The sequence below is a fragment of the Enoplosus armatus genome, chromosome 22, assembly GCF_043641665.1.
Source record: "Enoplosus armatus isolate fEnoArm2 chromosome 22, fEnoArm2.hap1, whole genome shotgun sequence".
Lineage (NCBI taxonomy): Eukaryota > Metazoa > Chordata > Actinopteri > Centrarchiformes > Enoplosidae > Enoplosus > Enoplosus armatus.
Window position 1 is genome coordinate 5312693 of NC_092201.1, and position 20592 is coordinate 5333284.

Consider the following 20592-nt stretch of genomic DNA (forward strand, 5'->3'; position numbering starts at 1 on the left):
TGCAGCTGCAGCACTGGATACAGACTTCTCCGGGCTTAAGAGAGAGAGAGAGAGAGAGGGGCACTCGGCCCCCGAGGTTTTCATTCTCGCTAAAGCACCACCCTATTGGGCACATCATCCATTTCATTAAACCTGTTTTCGATTTTCCGCCAAGGTTTCAGATTGGTCGGAGCTTTAAAGAGAGCTATGGGAGGCAGATTGATGTTGTCTAAAAGTGGAGTTGCCCTGTGACACGTTGGGAAGTAGGTTGTAGTGCTGCTCTGATATTTGCTTTAATGCTTTTAGCTTGTAGAGTAGGAATGATGGCTGTGTTGATTGTTTTTGTTTGGATTCAGTGTTTGGTTGTGCAGTGGCATGCGTGCAAGCTTTTAAGCAGAATGTGTGTGTGTGTGTGTGTAAGTTTCATGTTATTGACTGTGTGTGTGTGTGTTCCAGATAATGCCGCCCCATGGGATGCTCGCCCTTCAGCCTCCCCAAGCCTGTCGGAAGTAGCCCCTCCCATCGACAGCCTTTCCATGTCATCGCCTTCATCTCATCTGGCCCCGGCCCCCGATCCACCTCACCTGCCGCCTCTGGACGTCCCTCGAGACCCGGTGGCAGGAGACAGCAGGAAGGAGCGTTCGAAGAGCCCCCAGAAGGCCGAGCTGCTGAGTCCAGATCCGATCAGCCAGGGGAGGAGAGCGGCTACAACCAGCGGGAGCGGCAGAGCCAAGAAGGAGGGTGGCAGGTCCACCCACAAGGGGCACAGGGTGCAGCCTACTACTGAGGGGGAAGGGGGCAAGGAGGGGCAGAGCGGGGAGCCCAAACCTTCCAGGAGCACCAGAGGGAGGTCCAGGGAGAGAAACACTGGGGACAACAGAGAATCCACCCAATCTCCCAGCGTCTCCAAGCTCCCGCACACTAACGGGAACAGCAGGGAGGATGTGGAACGTTATAGTAGCAGGCAGCAGCAGCAGCAGCAGGTGGAGTCGGAGCAGAGCAAGCCCAGGCCCAGGGAACTGGACAGGGGCCTGGGAGAGAGCCGGCCCAGCCTGCCCAACAAGAGCACCAGCAGCGGCAGCGCAGCAGGGAGGAAGGCCACGGTCTCTCCTGGGCCTTGGAAGATCCCTGGATCGGACAAGCTGCCCAGCACACTGCGCACCGGCACGTCCACGCTGAGCAGATAACATCGCGGCTCCAGCAGAACACAGTGGCCACACTCATCTGAACTGAACCACCGCATCCGGGTGACGCTACCATCCTCACACCCTCCCGCGCTCCTTTATGCCCCCTTGATCCCATTCTCCCATAGACCACAGCGTCAAAACCAAGGGGGGAGGGGGGGGTGATCTGGACCACGTGTTTTTAGAGTTTTATTTATGATATTGTACTCTAAATTATTTTGAGAAATATTTTACACCCACCACCTTAAGAACTGGAAAATCATCCACTTTTTTAAAAAGAAATGGAAGAAGAAGTAGAATGTGTGCGTAGCGTGGCGGGGAATCATTCGGGGGGAGGGGGTTACAAACTTTGAAGAACTCTATTTAGAGTTCCCCCCCCTGAGCAGAACAGGGGGACAAACATGCAAATATAAACAACTGGACTCGACAGGAAGCAACTGCCGGTTGCCATTGGATTTTTTTTAATATATCTTCGCAGTGGAGTCTGTTTTATGAAAAGGAATGTTAAAAAGAAGGTTTGCCTGTTTTTGACGAGAGCGAATGGAACAAAGAGTGACAGCAGAGATGAACTTTGCCTTAACAGAGACTGTATGGGCCTGAATCTGTCTTGAATAATCTATCAGATGATTATAGACATAGATATATTATAATGAATATGAATATGTGGGATCATTTTGTAAATAAGATCATCTTTAAGTGAACAGTTGAGCCGATGGAGATACTAGTCCATGCTTAGCCGGCGAGACATGGACCAGAACTTTCACCACACCGACTTCTCCCTCTTCTACACTCCCGTTCAGCCCTGTGATTGCGGTTCGGGTCCCGCTGCGGTGGACTTCACGGTCTATTTGCGCTTGAAATCATCCCGAGTTCAGCGGGGGTGTCGTGTCCATCCATTTTACTCATTTCTGTGCTTAACGAACAAAGCAATCCGGACGCTGAGAGAAGGAGCTCGCATGATACCGACCGAGGGGCAGAGTGCCTTAGACTGACAGAGGTTGGCTTTTAAGTCAAAGGTTCAACTCCAGAACACTTCAGAGGGTTCAAAACAGGCTGCTATACAACATCAACTTCACAGATATAAATGATAAACTGTATTTTTTCAGCTACGAGTGTGAAATGGTGAAATATATAATTTATTTCACAAGCTTATGTATGAAAATGAGTCCATTACCAGAGGTATTGACGGTCCTTACTCGTGCAAGTGGTTCATTTTGGGTCATGATAGTTTTCATTACTGGTTTCTTAATGAGGTCTGACACTAGTCACTTCCATGAAGAGTTGCTCATGTGATGAGATGGTGCACGGAGCAGAGCTTTGCACCCAAAACAAACTAAACTAGTAAAATCTGATGTTGAGTCGTCAAAGAATCAATCTCGCTTGTTATGAGCTTGTTCGCCTAACAATCTGTAATCTGACTGAATGAATGCCCTCGATTTGAAAAACATTTCTATCATCTTCAGACGGGCTGAGAAGAGGCCGCACCTGCTGTTTGTTTTAGGCGATTCTGTTCACACTGTGTGATATGAAGACGAACATGTCCACACAATGCGTCCTTGATTGCAGACAGAAGAAAACGAAAGCAGCTTCTCATTTCTTAGCCGTCACTGGCAGATTTGATCAGCTGTAGCTAGCTAGCTCATTAAGCTAATGCTATCTCCATGAGTTGGCTGAAAACGATATCTCTGGCTGATGCTTTAATGTTTCCAGCTGACTCATTTTAAAACAAGAATCTTTCAGAAAGGGGGTTTAATATTTGACGCCTACATACATGATGTCGTGCTAAAAGACAGAGGCTAAAGCTGCATGTTCCAGGCAAAAAGTTAGCATCCTCACCAGCTGATGATCATGTAGATGGAAATAAAGAAACCGCATTGTTCTTGTGTTGCAGGGTAGAGCTAGTTAGTCTAGTTTGTATTTTAAGTATGATAATAAAAACATATAAGATCAGACTGTTATTTCATTCTAACGTAACACCATTTGGCTGTTTAGCTTACACACTTGTTTGTATTTTCAAACAGTATGTTTTTAGGATGAGGACTAACTGATGACAAACATAACGCTGTCTCTGGTGTAAAACTTACTCAAATCCAACAAAGTGCAGGACAGAACTACTAACGTTAGCTGGCTAGTAAACTAGTAAGCCAACGAACATCATCGATCATCACACTGTTTAATCCACTCCTTACACTTCCTGTTCCTGTGACTTTGGTTTTTGGAAAGTCTTAAACATTCTTTTGAACTCTTTAAATGTTGAGTTTAGCTCATACTACTGCCCCACAATGCTTCATTGCTTCACAATGCGGAGAAATCCAAAGTTTGACAGGCCTGCAGTGCCTAGTTACAGTTGCTAAGCTGTGATTGGACACTCGCTGTTTGGGGGGAGTTTACTGCAAATCTTTAGATCAATTTTCCGAGCATCTGCAGATGTGAAAATTGTATTTTTTTTTTTCCTCTGAATGAGCCATAAGTCATAATACCAGAACAAAAGTTCCCTCTCCTTCCTCTGCCGAGGGAAGTGCAAACAGTGTTTAAAGAATAAAAGAGCAAAGGGAGACAAGTCATTATGTTTGCCATTGTGATCCGTAATTACACAAGGAATAAGCTGCCTGACTCTAAAGCACAACCTGACACAGAGGGTTTGGGATATGAATTATTATGTTGAAGAAAATCATCAGCCAGGCACAAACGGCTCAGCCCTTCAATCACTTGTAGATGGTGTGTGCAGGGACAATATCACAAAAAAAAAAAATAAAAAAGAAGCCCCAAACCTAAATTTTACATTTTTCAGACTAAAGGTAGCAAACGCTGCTTTCATACTGTATCATCATGCTCATCTTCTCCTTTATTTTCTGACTTCTGTTTTGAAGCAGAGACAAAAAATGTGCGTATTTTTGCTCAGCCTTTGCACAACTCACTGCTTTCCACGTCTGAGCTCGTCTCCATTGAGCCAAATTGTAAGTAGTTTTCTACAGATCGCAAAAAGAACAACAACAAAAAAGACATTGAAGTTTCTTTTTGCAAAGTGTGTGTGTGTGTGTGTGTGTGTGTGTGTGTTGAAATGAACAGCACGCGCTACACCATGAACTCCCACCCAAGCGGCTCAGTATCACTGTGTAGTGTTATAGCAGTGTGTAGACCCTGAACAAATATCTCTATAAATATGACTCAGTGTACTATTGATGGTCACAAAGACTGTAAGTGGAGCAACTATTTTTATGAAATGCAACACTATGGATATATTAACTTTTGCAAAAATCTTGTTTACCTGTATGATATTCTGAAACGCTGTCAAAATAAAAGAAAATCTTGACACAACATGAAAGATTTATTTAGGACATGCTGCTGTGTGATTTATTATGGGTGTCTGTTTTTATTAAAGCATACTGTTCATATAGAAGAAGTGCACAAGTAACGCTTCACTCTAACCTTGTAAACAGATATAAGTGTACCTTGTGTATAAACCGTAACACAGCTATAGTCGTATTTACAGGAATAGTTTTCCATTTTGAGAAAAACACTTGTTTGTTTCCTTGCCGAGACTTTGATGAGAAGATTGATACGATACTTGTGTCGTAAATATATAGCGACCGCCAACAGCCGATTAGCTTAGCTTAGCACAAAGACTGGAAACAGAGGGGAACACATATTGTCATCTTCACACTTTAGTTTTTGTATTATTAAAGAAATGAAACACAACCTGTTAGTTAGTGAGCTTCAGAGGTGGATTTTGTTACCTTCAGACAAGCCAGGCTAACAGTTTCCCCCTGTTTCCAGTCTTTGTGCTAAGCTAAGCTAACTGCTGGCTGCAACTTTATACGGACAGATACAACAGTGGTGACAATCTTTCCATCTAACTCTCAGCAACACGGCAAGATTTCTCAAAATGCTTAAATATTCCTTTAACGATATACATGTACAAATCCTTCATTTATTAGCTGTTAATAAACTAAAACGACTTCCTTCAGGGAAACAGTTGTACGCCTCATGAAGAGGAACTGAACTGTAAAATCAGTGGAGTGCCCCTTTAACTCAAGGTCCACTTACTAGATCTCTTTCCGAGCTTTCAGCTGCATCTCATATAGTTTGCTCTGTTGTCAAACACTTCATTAATAAATAATCATATTTCATGTTCATATACATATTTTATATGATTACAGCTGTTATTATTATACACTTTATATATCAGCTACAGATGCTTCTTAAGAGAAGTTTTAGTTATTGACAAACTTTAATACTTAATAAATATTACGCTTATATGTGTTTACAGTTACATTATAGTGTGTTATGACCATTTATTCCTTGTTTACATGCTGCTTATAAATGCTAAATAGGCAGTGGGGGTTAAAATAAAGAGTTGCCACTGTGGGTCTGTGCTTCTGTGTGTGTTTGTAAGCAAATACACAAAAACTGTCATGGAGTTCTTTTGAAACTTGTTTGTGCTGTTGTAGTGTCACTATTTGGCCACATGGGGGCATCTGCGAGGCCAGGTGAAATACACATACTTACTTATAGAAAAGGGAATTGTCACAAATGATTTGATTTGTTCAAGAGGATACTGGCCGTTAGAAGTACATAATATAATTACTGATAGTTTCCTGTCAACTTAGTGCCAGTTGTATAGAAAATTAAATGGCTTCATGCCTTGTGCGCACGTTCTCCATGTCTCCACTAGAGGTCAGTGTAGGCCAGGCATATATTTTTATGCAGCTTGGTTTCATAATTGTTGAACTTACATAAAGTTCTTAGTCAGACATTTCCTCTTACAAAATGTTTTTTTTCTATCATCCAGTGTGATGATATGATTTCAGAAACTACAGAATATCACATCATATTTTAATGCATACACTTTAAATTATGACATTTACATGATCTTCAACCTCTCCAGCAGCTTTGGGAAATTCAAAGACACTAGTGCACACACTTCCTCCAGTTGGTGTTGTGGTTTTCACACGTACATCCTGTCACAATACACACTAAAAAAACACGTGAAATGCAGCTTGCATGACTAAGATGGGATTTTACATTTTAGCAAACCTTAGACTTGATTTAATGTGTCCCATGTGTGACTCTGTTTCTGCCTCAAACTGGTCTTTTATTTGATCGCATGTCTAGCATTAAGAATGGGTCTACATGCTGTATGTATACAGAGGTGTGTGCATCAAACAGACAGGAAAGAGACACAAAAGAAACGCAGGGTGAGAAATGAAGCGCTGCAGGAGCGGGACAACGAGCTCTCCTGCAGAGGCAGCGCTGGTCGGGGCTGCCTGCTGCCAGCTGGAGGCTGCTGGCTGGTGCCTGTATTCTCCACAGGGGCGAATCAATCCAGAGCTGTGCTCATGTCTCCGCTGGGAGACAGACGAGCTTAGTACAGGCCTCAACAGACTGCTCTGCTCTTTCTGAAGTGACAGCAAGGACATCAGAGTGGAGGACATGTTTATCAAATGGCACTCAAAGGCAATAACTTTATACATTGCTGGGCTCAAATCATTAGTAATATTCTGCAGATGCACAGCTATACAGTCAGCTGATTATAGTGTTATACAGCAGTTTTATGAGTTGAAATTGTTCATCTGAGCTGCACTAATGACTGTTTACCAGTATGGCTCACATCCCTGGACCACACTCTGCCCTAATGTATCTCCCAAGCACACACACTAATGCAATTGACAGTAGGCATGAGTCAGATTTTCACAGCAGTGTTTGATGGATTGCTTTACCTCCTCCACCGACGTTTCTGGTGTTCCCCCTCATTGAATTGCTTCATCCTGTAGCATCTCGTCAACACTGAACATATTGCCAGTAAAATAACTGCAGTGCAGAGATAACGCAACGCACAATGACTTCATCCTTCAAGAAGACTCCTCTGCATCGCACAAAAATAAATCTTTAACAGCATCTCCGTTCCCTCGTCATTAGTTAGCCAGATTTTCTGACAGTCGCAGGAAAAAGAATCAACTCCTTTGGGAGCAACGTGGACTCTGGAAAGTCCTGAGCATGCACAGCTTCATGCTCAGTAACACATTTTAAACATATTACAGCACTCTTGTCGAAACTAAATAAAGCGTACAGTGTTTCAGCCATGACTTTTTAGGTTAAACATTACTGCCATCAGCAAAAAATGTGGTTACAAATGTCTGTGAGGAAAACATACATTTAAGGGATAATAAATAATAGGTTGTACAACAAGGATTACCTGCAGAAGAAGCAATGGGTTGTCCTGTTCCTGTGTGCCACTTTGAGTGCATGGCCTTCAAATTGTTTGGGGGTTAAAAGCCACTAAGCACACACATGGACAAATACTCAGATGTCCCATATTATCCAGAACTGTCTGCTAAACCTGTTCAACCATGTGCAGAGCCGTGCCATCCTGTTTTCATACTTTCACAGCTGACTAGAAATTTATTTTGTCAATTATATTATTATTGCACAGCTGTAGCAAAAAAAGTCTGTGCCCTTCAGCTAAGTGCAGTGAAACTGTGATAGGCTGAGTCATAATCAAAGCTGTAAGATGTGGATAATGGCACCAACTGGAGGTTTTAAGTGTTCTCCAGGTAACAGGCTGGATGTAATAACCGTTATGGTGGTATTTGATGCCTGGTGCTTGATAACTTTAATTATACGTCAGTGTTTTGCAACCAGGGAAGCAAATGATCTGCCTTGCATGTTTTTTATGTGGGTTTAAATGGAAAAGGGCCTGTTCTGACAAGATGTTTTAGCTGCAGAATGAACACTGGGTTCAGTTTAAGAGCGATCAATGGATCAGTTTATGTTAGGAGATAGGTCGTGTACTGTTTCAAGTAATTTAGAGACAGTTCATCACACCATTTAGAGGACATGGATAATGTTTGGGTTTCTTATTGTATCTTATCTTATTGTATTGATTGTTTCTGTCCAGATTTCTGCTCTTCCAGAAAGAAATGGTCAATGTGGGAGTTGGTTTTGAGAGAAACCCCATCTAGAGAGGATAGATTTCTGACACAAGAGAAAAACTATATGTATCACTGTCATCCTCAAATATTCTCTGAGTTTTTTCTTTATGAACTAAGAATTGGGTTTGAATTCATTCCAGTTTCATTCACCTATGATCAAAATATCTGAATTCTTCAAGCCTTTGCATGATAATGCTTCTTAGTTCTTCTAAGAGTAAGTATTGTGCCATGCAAATGTTATATTTCGGTGAAATAAAGCGTTTGCATTTGCTTTTGGTATATGCCGAATTAATATTCTGATGATTCAGATGAAGAGTCATACTTAAAGCTTTTCAACGAACAACGATTCTCCACATATCAAGCACGCCACGTTAACATCCCTGGTTTTTGAATGAAATTTGGCGTGACGCTCGGAACGGCGTGTAGCGGCGGAACTAGGGGAGGGCCCACGGGCGGGGTGACGCGCCCTGCCCACTCAGTATCTCTTATTTGTGTAGCAGTCTGTCTAGCTGCAGTAGTCTGTAGACAGACAGGCAGTCGGCAGGGCCGAACTGGGCTTTTTTTGTCGGTGGAAGTATCCCAGCAGCCAGAGCCCAGGGGCGGCCGGTGGGAGGAGGCAGAGAGTCCGCAGCTGCCGCACCACACAGCCTCTTTGAAACCCGCAAGAGGAAGGAGTCGCCCGCATCAACCGATGTCAACGGTAGGAAGCATTTTATTTCTTTTCCTTTTTTTAACTTTCAAACGGCGGTGGCGGGGTTGTTGATCAGGATTTGAATATGGATCTTGGGAAGCAGAGATCTGTGTTGGCACGCCGCTGCCGGAGCATCTTTCATTGGTTTTGTCGGCTGTGTGGTCGGAGCAGCGGGAGGGAGCATCAACACGCCGGGGCTGAAAATGTCTCCGAGCTCACCCAGTTGGTAAAAGTCATAACGTTTTGGATTCAATATCGTTCGTTTGTTCGTGGGAGCTGTGAAACGACAGAGCACACAGTTAGCACGAAGTTGTAGCCGCCTCTGACGACAGGGCGGCGGGCAGCTTGGCAGCTCGAGCCGCAGTCAGCGTGGAGCAGCTTGGGCAAGCTAGCATCCGTTAGCGCTAACGAGACAGGAAGTAGGGACAGTGGCCTTCAAAAGAAAATCATAAAAATATTGCATATAAAAGAAATTTACAATTTTCATCAAAATCGGAGTAAAAACCACCATGTTGAACATTTTTATTCTGGATTTCTGTACTTGACCTGGAGCCTAATTATCCCCACCCTGGCCAAGTAGAGTAATTGTAAAGTGCTTTGAAAGCAATGGTGCCATTTTGACATTTTGATTAGTTTTGTAGTACAAGATAAGATCATCCTTTATTAACCCCTCAACGGGGACATTTGCATTGTTCCAGCAGCATACAGGATAATGCAATAGAGATATATAAGTAGAAAATCAAGAAATAACAAATAAAAACAATGAAGACTGTTGTAAAAAAGCTACTAAAACTAAAAAACAACTGTAATTTACAAATGTACAGATTTACAAATACACTGAAAGAAAGAAATAAAGGTAAAGGGATTATACTGGAATATTTCACATCATAGACATACATTTTCAATATTGTCTATAACTATCAAATATCATTTTTCACCCAAAAGTAAAAGTATCCTTTAAAACCTCACACCACAATGTTGTCAACTGTTTTAAATCTGCCTCTTATTCCCCTTCCAATGTAGAGCATATATATCTGTTTGAACTGCGATAAATAAAACAATAATAAATTGCCAACTCATTTGTTAATTGATTACTCATTAAAGTTCCATTGATAAAATATTTGATAGGTTAATCGAAAATGAAAATAATCGGTAGTTGCAGCCCTAATGTTGGTACTTTGTCACATGCATTTGTTACATTTTGAAATGTCGTACCGGAAGTGGCCTTTCAACAACATGTCTGCCTTGATGCTGTCGAATGGAGACTGTTGGCACGGATTTATGAAAATGTAAATTTCTTTACATTGTTTTTTTTAACCGTCGCAGTGATGTATAACAGCGTCTGTTTAGAAAAATAAGATATTATTACAAAACAGAAAGCCAGATCTGACCGCCCTGTCGGTTTTTACTGTGTGTGTGTGTGTGTGTGTGTGTGTGTGTGTGTGTGTGTGTGTGTGTGTGTGTGTGTGTGTGTGTGAGTGTGTGTGTGTGTGTGTGTGTTTTGCCATGTGGAGGCGAGCCGTTTGAATCACCTCCTCGCTGATGTGGTCTTGCTCAGCGGTAAAAGCCCACCTGACTCTCCTGATGGTGAATGTGCAAACTGGGCAGCAGCTTGAGCTCAGATCAGAGCTCAGATCAGAGCTTGGCTCGGCAGCTCTGGCCTCCCACATGGACGCACATCAGACCGCAGAGCCACAATTTTACAATGTGATGTTTTACTTTAGACTTGGAAACATATTTACTGGGAGTGCTGCCTCGCGTCAGAGCAGTCAGTCCTGTATCTGTGTACCTATTTATCACAGTTCTATTTTTACATTTTTAAACTGGGAAAGTGAACTCCCATGATAAAGGCTTGGCTTTACAAAGCACCTGACAAGCCTGCTCTACACTCTTGCTGTTGCCTAATGTCATGCTACACATGCACCTTCACCCCCACAGCGCAAGGGTGCATTTATTCAACTCCAGGAATCACTTCAAACAAGCTTATCAATTAAAACTGCTGATTTTTAATCATTTTGTCTATCAATCACAAAATATTCAGTTTTCAATGACGATCTTCAACTCGAGAAGCTGGATCCAGAAAATGTTTGGCATGAAAAATGACAGAAATGACTATTCAATAATCAAAATAGTTCATTTTCTAATCAGTTAAATCAACTAATCATGAGTATCGTTAAAACAAACATATAGATCTCGAACACAAACGCGCATAATTCACACACAATAAGCCAATATAATCAATATTAGATGTTTTTATCTTGTGTAATAAATTGACAGTCTTCATGATGAAGTAAAACTGTTCATGTAAATGTGTCGTGCATGACGCTCCTGCTACAGTGCTGTTAAAGGGGGGAGGGGGGTTACTGCCATAGGGTGTAGGAATGAAGCTTATTATTAGTCAAATACAGAACCACTTTTCCTTTATTATTTAGAACAAGCCAAACATGAAATCTCAGAACATCATGTGGTGCAAACTGCGAGCAGATTTCCTCTTCAGGAGGTGTTTTTGATGTGTGATCATACATTTCACCATCTGAGCTATAAGAGGCAAACTGAGCAAAGTGTCTCGAGCTGGTTTCTAAATCAGGATCACAAATAGAGCTCTAATTATCATCACGGGATGACCTATATTTTGCTCTCAGATAAGTGTTAGGTAAGTGTGCACGCATGTTTCGTGAATGTGTGCTCATTTATGTATTTATAGCTGCACTAAGTAATGATCACACGCTGCCATTTTATTCTCGACCGTCATGGCATCTAAAATCACACACGTGGCTGCTTTAGTTAGTTCGAAGTTGACATTGTTGGATTTCATAACAAAGAAGGCAGATTTAGAAAGTCCCCTTTTGTCTTCCTGGTTTATAACCTTCCTTGTTTACGTGTGTGCAGCCTCTCATCCTGTGCTTTCTTGCCTTTAGCCGCAACTGTTCCTGTAACCCCCCCAGCCCTCTTCTTTCATTATCATCTTTCACAGAGCTCCATTTGTTTCTCAATCTCCTCTTTATGCATGTGCTTCCTTTCCCTCCTGTCTCCTGTTGCAGGTTTCTCTTTCCAAACCTCCTCCTCAGTGCATTTCCATACCACAGAGAGTTGTAGTATGGCACAGTAAGGTAGCACAGAGGCATGATGGGAGAGCAGCGTGGGAGTTGTTTCTTCCTTGCATCTCTGTGGCCTCAGGTTCAGGCAGTTTGAGGAGGCTGTAATGTAAACATGTGGACTTGGGTGAGGGGACTGCAGTGTGCTTCTTCTTCACAGCCACTGCAAGGATGTAAATCTCTTTATACTGTCAGTGTTGTCAGTCAGTGCAAGTGTGCATGGAGGAGGCGGGAAAGCCACGCTGAGCATCTTTCACAAATATCAGCTGCAGATTTTATCATTCCATCATGTTCGACTATGATGCAACATGCAATACATCTCAGTGTGGACATTTTAAGAGGTAATTACCTTGCAAGGCAGCTGGGAAGTGAGTGCTACAGACATGCTAACTACATAGCTAGCTACACTGACTGTTTGATCTCTTCCATAAATCACTCAGGGAATCCTGCTGGTTCACTGTCTGCATCAGTGTGAAAAAAGTGAAAACGTCATCAGTTTAAAAGTCTCTGCGACATTTAAGGTCATGGATCAACATTTTTATAAAGAAATACAGTCAGAACAGTTCTGGGAATAGTGTGATTGGTGGCCTTGAAGCTAAACGCTAACGTCATCATGCTAACATACTTACAATAACAATGTTAAAGGCTGATTTTTAGCAGGTGTAATGTTTACCTTCTTATATTATTCTGATGGGAATGTCGCTAGTTTTGCAGCTTTTTGGTTATAAAGTATGGGATAAATGAAATGTTTGACCTGATGATGGCGCTACAGGAAAGACAGGGAATCACCCGAGTTCTTACAATTCATCCTGAGGGCAACATGAATGTTTGTAGATGGGCCTCAGCTATTGTATATTTTCATTTTCGATTAAACTGGCGATTATTTTCACGATTAATTACAGATGAGCACAACATCTTCACAATTCAGGAGGGACCATAGAATATAAAAATGACTTGTATGATTATTCGATTATCAAAATAGTTGCTGATAAAGTTTCCGTTGAAAGATTAATGGCAGCTCTGATATGCACCAAAGTTCATGGTAAACTATTCAATGCTTGTCGAGAAAGTTCACTCTAAACTACGAGTGTTTACCTAATGGTGACACCAGAGATAAAAGTCAAATTATCACCAAAGTCTTTGAGATTCATCTGCAGGGAACCATGAATGTTTTCATGTCATGTCGCTTTGCTTCCTGGATTTGGTCTAAAAGGAAGACAAGCTCTTGTTACTGGCATTTTTTTATTTGCCCAAGCTCTTCTAATGTCATTGTATCCGCATTCACATCGCTTGCTTTGACATTCCCACTTTAAGCCAACAACAACACGGTGAAACATCTTGACAAACAGCACTAGATGCCTCATCTTTGCTGTAATTTTAAAGTGTTGAAAGTTACAGATTGCTCATCCTTGACTGCTCGTACTGTGTTCGCCTTGTAGTCATGCCAGTCAAACCGGTCTCAGCTGGCATGGAGCTAAATGACTCTTGAGCATAAAATGATAAATGTTGCAATTCAAGAGAAAAACACTGAAAAGCCTTGTGAAATGAACGGTAAATAGAAAACACAGGTGTTTAATAAAAATAAAAAAAGTAGCACACAGTGTAGCCGTCGGCTGTGGCTTCTCCTCAGACCAGGCCGGGAGGCAATGAAGGAGTGTCGTCCCTGCACCTGTGGTTGGCTGCTTCTCATGGGAGGATCCAGATTGGCTTGAATCAGCATTTGGTGCAAAAGGCTGCGGATGGTGAGGATAAATGAGCAGGAGAAAGGGGCCAGGGCCACGAGACGGAGGGAGGGAGGGAGGGAGGGTGTGGATCACTTTCAGGATGGTCCTTTTTAAAGAGGATATTCTGTCTGATGTTAAGTGTGTTTTTATGTTTTAGCTTCTTAACCACAAATCATCATGTGCACTTTAACACTTTTGATGACCTGTCTCTGTTAGGGCTGACTATCAAACCACGATGCTTGGTCCAATTATTAAACTTGTTTCTTTGGTCTTTGGTTGATATTTTCTGTCCTAATATCAAAAGACTTTCCAACTTCAAACTATGTTTTATTTAGCCAAAAGTTATTTTATTTAAAACTGATGCTGATGATCAATTACTCATTTCAGTTTTTTAAGGGGAAAAAAAGCCAGACATTTCTGGTTTCCGCTTCTTAAATGTGCTGCTTTTCTTTGTCAGATATGATAGTATGTATCTTTGAGTTTTGGACTGTTTTAAACGCAGCAGCTTGGGCTCTGGGAAATTATTATTTTTCATTATTTTCTCACATTTTATAGACAAAAGATGTTGTCGTAGATCAGATATATTAGATCTGATATATTTCCTGATATATGCTGAAGTAGGCAAAGTTCATTTAACATTTGGGAAGTTGAAGGCAGCTTGCAACACCTTTTTTTTTATAGCTTCATTATAAGTCCAGAGACCATCCAGGACTCCTATGCTATAATAATACTGCCTGGCTTGTGGAAACAACTTAATTGTTTGTTTATATGGTGCATATTCCCAAAGTTAAAGTCTCAAACCTGCCCTAGTTGATATTACGCTTAAATGGTGCAGTTCCATATCAAATATGTAATCAATGACATTACCAAAAAAACTAATGACGCACAGTGAATCATCATGAAGGTCTGGGCCCTGGGGCAGTAGCCCGCTTTGTCCAGATGGTTATCCAGCCTTGTTTTTCTATATGCAGCCCTATTTAAGAGCCTCCTAATTGATTTTCCTACTGTATGAAATTGATTTGGAAACTACACTGTATGTAATTCGCAGTAAATGGGCTGCAATGTTTAAAACCACCGGTACGGTCCCTTTTTTAAGTTGAAGGCTCAAGCAGATGTTGGGAATTAGCATCGGTCACCTTGCAAAACACTCTCCATCTGTGGTTCCTGTGGTCCTCCTGGCTGTTAATAACCGGAGGGGGGGTATATTGCGGAGGCTTGTATGACATTGAACCCCACGTGGACATGGGTGCTGTCTTAACAGCATGTCACTGGAGGGTAATGCACACGATTTAGAGGCACTTTCTGGCGGTGAGTCACTCCGTGTTGATTAATGTAGCCAATGTGCACCACATAGAGGCTAGAAGATCATTTCTAAAGTGTGCAGATCATAGCCAACTGAATTAATAATAACTTTACATTGAAATTTGCAAGTTTCCAGTGAAGATTCTGCTTCAGTACAAACTTCAACAGCTCCTATTGACACTAACTTCCAGACCAGAACAGTCAATATTGGTTTTCCTATACTGATCCTAGATTAGGTCATACTTCTCTACTATTATCTTATAAACTAGCCTGTTTGACCTTGTGTGCCGATTAGCTTTGGTGAAGGAAGTGAATACTGTTGCAATGTTAACTGAAGGTTTCACACTGTGATGAGCGGGCAGGTGTTGCAACATCACTGTCTTCAGTTACAGTAATCTAATGTTGAGGGCGTTGTCACTTCTCCAGAAACACGATGCTGCAGGGCTTCCACGATACAGTTTCAAGAATGTATGCAACTCAGCACGTCGGTAAATCCACGCTGAGGCTTCAGGGCTGTGATTTGTGTTCACACAAGCCTAAACAAACAGCATAAGAAAAGTGATTCACCTGTTACCTGGAACCGTACTGGAAAAAAACTGCTGCATGTAATGATATCTTTACTTGTTTAAATGTTTTTGTATTTTCTGTTGAAACAGGATAATGGGGTCGGATATAAACATGATGAGGGATTCTTCTGATCTGTAAACCAGTGGGGTGTGAGTTGAGGAGAAGAAAAGATGTTTCGAGTCGATAGAAGGGACATTTGGATGGGATTTTTTAAACTAAACTGATGGATTTTTTTATACAGGATGAAACCAGGAGTCCATGAAAGGACGGAGCTGTTTCATGCTTTCAGTTTTACTTTAAATTGTCAGCAGCAGGTAGAAATGGTTCCTTTTAGACAGCTGTTCTCAGACGGTTTGTATCTGCTAAGGGATAATGCCTTGAAGGAACTGACGCTGATTACAGGTCGTTGGGTGTGGATATGTATTGATGTGTGTCTTACAAATGGTTAGGCCTGCGACATTATCAGCCTAATTGATGCAAATGAGCAATTAGCTGGCACAGCTGGTATTTATTAGCTGTTGTGTAACATTTCTGCCTGCTTTTGATGTCTGTTTAAAAGTAAAACTGAAAGATTGCAGCAGCAAAAATATCTGTCCTCATTTGGAGAAACTCTCTTTTATATGTACAGGATGAAGTGATTTCTCCGTATTGTGGGTTGGATGGGGGGTCTTGTAATGTTGTAGAGATTGTAAAGCCCTCAAATTGTCATCAAATTGCTTGTTTTGTGTGAACAACAGTCTGAAACCCAAAGATATTGAGTTTATTATGACATAAGACAAAGTAAAGCAGCAGGTTGCATCTGGCTGACTGACCGATGCCTGAGGCGATCATCCTCTTTAAGAGGGAAAAGTTTACCTTTCTCCCTTTTTTTAAATACTGTATGCCCTCCTAAGTCAAGTCAAGGTTTTGTCTCTTTAAAGGAGTGAAAGGAATAAACCTCCATGGCTAATTTGCAGTGATGTTTGTCTCGGACCCCATTAGGGATGCCTGTGGCAGGGTGGCCCAACCTTGCTGTCTGTGTCTGGGGCTTTTTGGATGAACGCCCAGCCTCCTATGCATGTACAATATGGCCAGCAGCCAAGGCTCTGCAAAGCTTCCTCTTTATACTTTTACAGTCTTTTCTAAATATCTAACAGGGTATTTCCTCACACTTGCCCGCTGATTAGTTAAGGAAACGAGAGAGCGGGAGCTTATTGTGATTTCATCCTCCGCACAGGCAACACAATGCTTCACAGTATTGGCCTGGTGAAGAGGAGACAAAGGCAGCAACTCTCAGGGCTGCTTTGTACCACGAGGCAGTTTGTGAAAAGAATGCAGGTGGATCAAAGACAGTAAATAGTCCGGTTTGTCTGGTATGTCGTGGTTTATCATGTCAAGCCCTTTAGCAAGTTGTTACTGACTGTATGGCTTTTTATTCTCCCCATGTATTTACTGTGCACGTCAAAGCCATTACATTTTGCTTTTAGCTTGATGGAGCGCTGAAACAATTAGCGGATCGTAAAATGAGCAAGGTTGAGAGCCATGAGAGTGAACCAAAACATTAAAGGTGCCGGTCGTAAAAAACGAAACAATGAGTGAGGTAAACTGCAGAGTCGGGTGATAATTTTCTGTGTGTTTGTCACTATGATACCTTTTCAAGTTACACATTGTTATTTAATCCATTGTTTGTATGAAAGTGTTGATTAGTGCAGCTTTAAGTCATTCATTAAGAAGATACTAAATATTTTCTGGTTTCAGCTTCTCAAATGTGAGAATTTGCTGCTTTTCTCTGTTGTATATCATAGTAATTTGATTATCTGTTGGTGTTGGTCAGAGAAAGCAACAGTGCTGATGGAAGTAAGATTTCACTAAATTAATTTTGATGATCTGTTAATCGTTTGTCATTTAAGCAGAAATGCCAACCATCTCAAATTTTAGCTTCTCAAATGTGAGGGTTTGCTGCGTTTTATATTATTGTATATTGAATAGTTTTTGGTTTTAGACTTTTACTGGAACAAAACAAGCTATTAAAAGATGTCACTTTGCGACCACACATTTTATAGACTAAACGATAATAGAAAATATTGTGGACAGACTAATCAATCATGAAAATAATCATTAGTTGCAGTAATATTAATGACTTGTCTGTGCAACAATAAGACTCTTCTCTTATTGCTAATTCCAAAGTAATCTTGTTTACCACCTGTTCAAAGCATAAAAGCACCTTGAATCTTGAAGAGGCACCTCGTCGACCCAATAAATAGATGAAGTCCCCATTTAGCCCCAGTTTTGAACCACATCAGTTGTGGTTTGAACCACTCTGGCAGGAAGGTACGGCTTTAAGTGGCCCCTCTGAGACCGCATCCTCACTCCAATCCCAGGAAGAGAGCAGCCTTTCTTTTAATCTCTCTGCCTAACCTTGTATCCAGCAGACAGCCAAAGCTGATTGCATCCTCTTTTCCCCGAAACACACACACACTCCTGCATCAACAACAACAACAACAACAACAACCATAACAACAACAACAACAACAACAACATCATCAACAACCCTGTCCTTCTGGCCCAGGTATATTTGTCTTCCATGCACAGTTGGCAACAACCACTCTGCTGTGTTTGCATGTTTTTAAAGGTTACTCATCCCTCTAGAGATGCTTCAGGTACTCTCCTCATAACTCTACTGGAATTAGCAGTGTGTGTGATTTCGGGAGGGGTGTTTCCTTGTGTCACATTCATCAACAATAAAAAGATTATGATGGTATAGCGTTGAAATCCTGTTGCATTTCTGTATCCTAATCTGTCCACTAGCAGCGTAAATCTGAAATAATCTGGATGTTCAGGCCGCTCGTGTTCACAGCCATCGGCGTTGTGTTTTCTACCTTGGCTCTCATCTGCATGCTGGATGGATGGATGGATGGATGGACAGCTGGATGGATTGATGGATGGATGGATGAGATACTCAAACAGCTCGTCAATTGACGCCAGAGCTCCCCTGTCATTAATTATAAACCTGGCTGGCAGCAGCAGCACGAGGTGCAGCCATCTAGTATGTGTGTAAAGTAGTTCATTGCTCTTAGTGTCGTGTCTGAAATCTATCTTTGCACCGGATACCTGATTAAATGACTTGGTCACAGATATTGGTTTGCATGCGAGCGAGCTGGTTGTTGTTCAAGTACACGGACAAGTCTTGAAGTATGTTACAACACTGAGGCTCCAGTTTTACTCTCATGCATATGAACAAATCCTGGATTAAGAGGAAGGAGTCCTTAATTATTGAGCAATCGTTCACCCGTATGCTGGGTGGTTTGGCTGTTAGTGCCACAATATTAATAACCATTTCTCATATGTTTCACGTATATATCGTGATGTGGAAAATCTATATAAAATGCATATAAAATAAGAGGTATGCATTGGTCTAAACCTTGGGCCTGATCCAAAACAGACTCATCAAAAAACCTTCCCAAAACCCAGTGTGCACAGCCAGGTATCTGCAAGTCTGGAAGGGTCTTCAAAATCATTGAATTAAAGGTCTTAGAAGGTTTTAAAATGCCTTAAATTTAATTTACATAGCTCTTGAAATGGTTGCAGGCTGTCGGGAGACGTTGTACACCTATAAACTAAAAGTGTGATTGTTTCAACAGTCGATTGTGCTGCAGGAAGCTGTTAAATCTTTTATGTGGAGTTTCAGTCGGCTCTATCACACCTGTAGCAAACGCTGTCGCTACAGTAGCTCAGAAGCTCATTGTCGCATAATGGGCAAATGTCAATTTTAGCAAGTAATTCATTAACTTTTAATTGTTTAAGCCGCTCATCAATTTCCTTCTACTTATCTGCATCAAGGTCACTTTAATTGAATAATTATATTTCCAGGAGTTAGTGTTATATACAGCTGAGGAGTACTGATCAGAGCTGATATTGAGCCCACTCAAACATTGACGCCCCCGACCTGCTGCAGTACAACAGGAACCGACCCTGATCTAATTACACTAAATATAATTTGGACCAAGTCGGGTCAGGTCTCAAGAGTGGAAATGTGAAGACCTCTAATGTAAAATAATCCAATTGATGTTGAACGTAATTAACTGTGTTCCTGTTACACTTAGTGCGGGACTATAAACCAAATCGTGTTTTTAATAAACGTCTATAAACTGACAAATATGATCAAGTTTCCAATAATAAATGAATATTTACTTGGGTTTGAACTGAGCTTTTCTTTCAAGGAAACTTCCTATTTTCTTTATAAGCAGTACCAAATTACATTGTTCTTTCCCGGAAACTTTTGGGATATGATTAGGAAATTGCAAACTCATAAAATAAAGCTTTACCAAGGATATATCATCCAGCTCTTCTAACCTTAGACTAACTTTTATGTCTTGATGTAAACACACACATAAAAGCAGTAAATTAATCTGTAATTAGTTTGTTGGAATCATTAATTTAGATGATGCCACTGAAAGTTGATAAACAATGATATTAAATCGTCACCCAGCCCAGAGTGAACACGTTACGTGGAGCAGTGAAGGCGGCTTCGAGGAATCGCCCCCCCGAGCCTCATCCTGATCCATGCCTCGTTCCACATTAGGAAAATGAGCCTGCAGGATAAGTGACAGGGCAGCTGTGGCCTGTGACCCAGTCTTTTTCTGTTTCTGCGATAAGGGGTTGAAAGTGCCTCACCAATTAAGGCCTGTTCCCATCAGCACTGCATGTCTGCATATGTGAGCTTGTCAGGCGGCTGAAAGCGAGGGCCTTTTATCAGCCACTGTGTTAATGGCTACCTCAAGTGGATCATAAAAGACCGCTGGGCTCTCTGCAGCTGGGGGTTGTGTGGGTATTTTTTGTCATTTGTAAGAATTGCAAACCCACGAGGCCGTGTGCTAAAACACAATAAACGCCAATAGTGAGTAAGTCAATTGAGATTGTGAGACACTTGAAGGATGAATCATCGTTTAGCTCCACCACAAACAGGCGTGGTGTTGAATAGTGGAAAATTACACACCCAGTACTGGAAAAGCACTGCATCGTGGGATTTTTAACAAGAGCTAGTGGAAATGCTGTAGCCTGACTGAAACTGGACTTTGAGGCCGATGCTGAAACCAACATTTGGGAGTTTAAGAAGTCTGATAGTAATTTTCTTTTACA

The 20592-nt window shown here is 41.5% G+C and overlaps 2 protein-coding genes across 2 annotated transcripts in view; both read left to right on the forward strand.

The window, feature by feature from the left end:
- magi2a (membrane associated guanylate kinase, WW and PDZ domain containing 2a) overlaps positions 1 to 1222 on the forward strand; it is a 186847-nt gene extending 185625 nt beyond the window's left edge. Inside the window, exon 22 of the mRNA XM_070928611.1 lies at positions 436 to 1222. Within this exon, the coding sequence (XP_070784712.1) occupies positions 436 to 1166 (731 nt within the window). The 3' untranslated portion in view covers positions 1167 to 1222. The remainder of the gene's footprint in view (positions 1 to 435) is intronic.
- A 7409-nt stretch (positions 1223 to 8631) lies between these two features.
- The window catches only part of LOC139305028 (fatty acyl-CoA reductase 1), a 51955-nt gene continuing 39994 nt past the window's right edge, over positions 8632 to 20592 (forward strand). Inside the window, exon 1 of the mRNA XM_070928963.1 lies at positions 8632 to 8795. Within this exon, the coding sequence (XP_070785064.1) occupies positions 8787 to 8795 (9 nt within the window). The 5' untranslated portion in view covers positions 8632 to 8786. The remainder of the gene's footprint in view (positions 8796 to 20592) is intronic.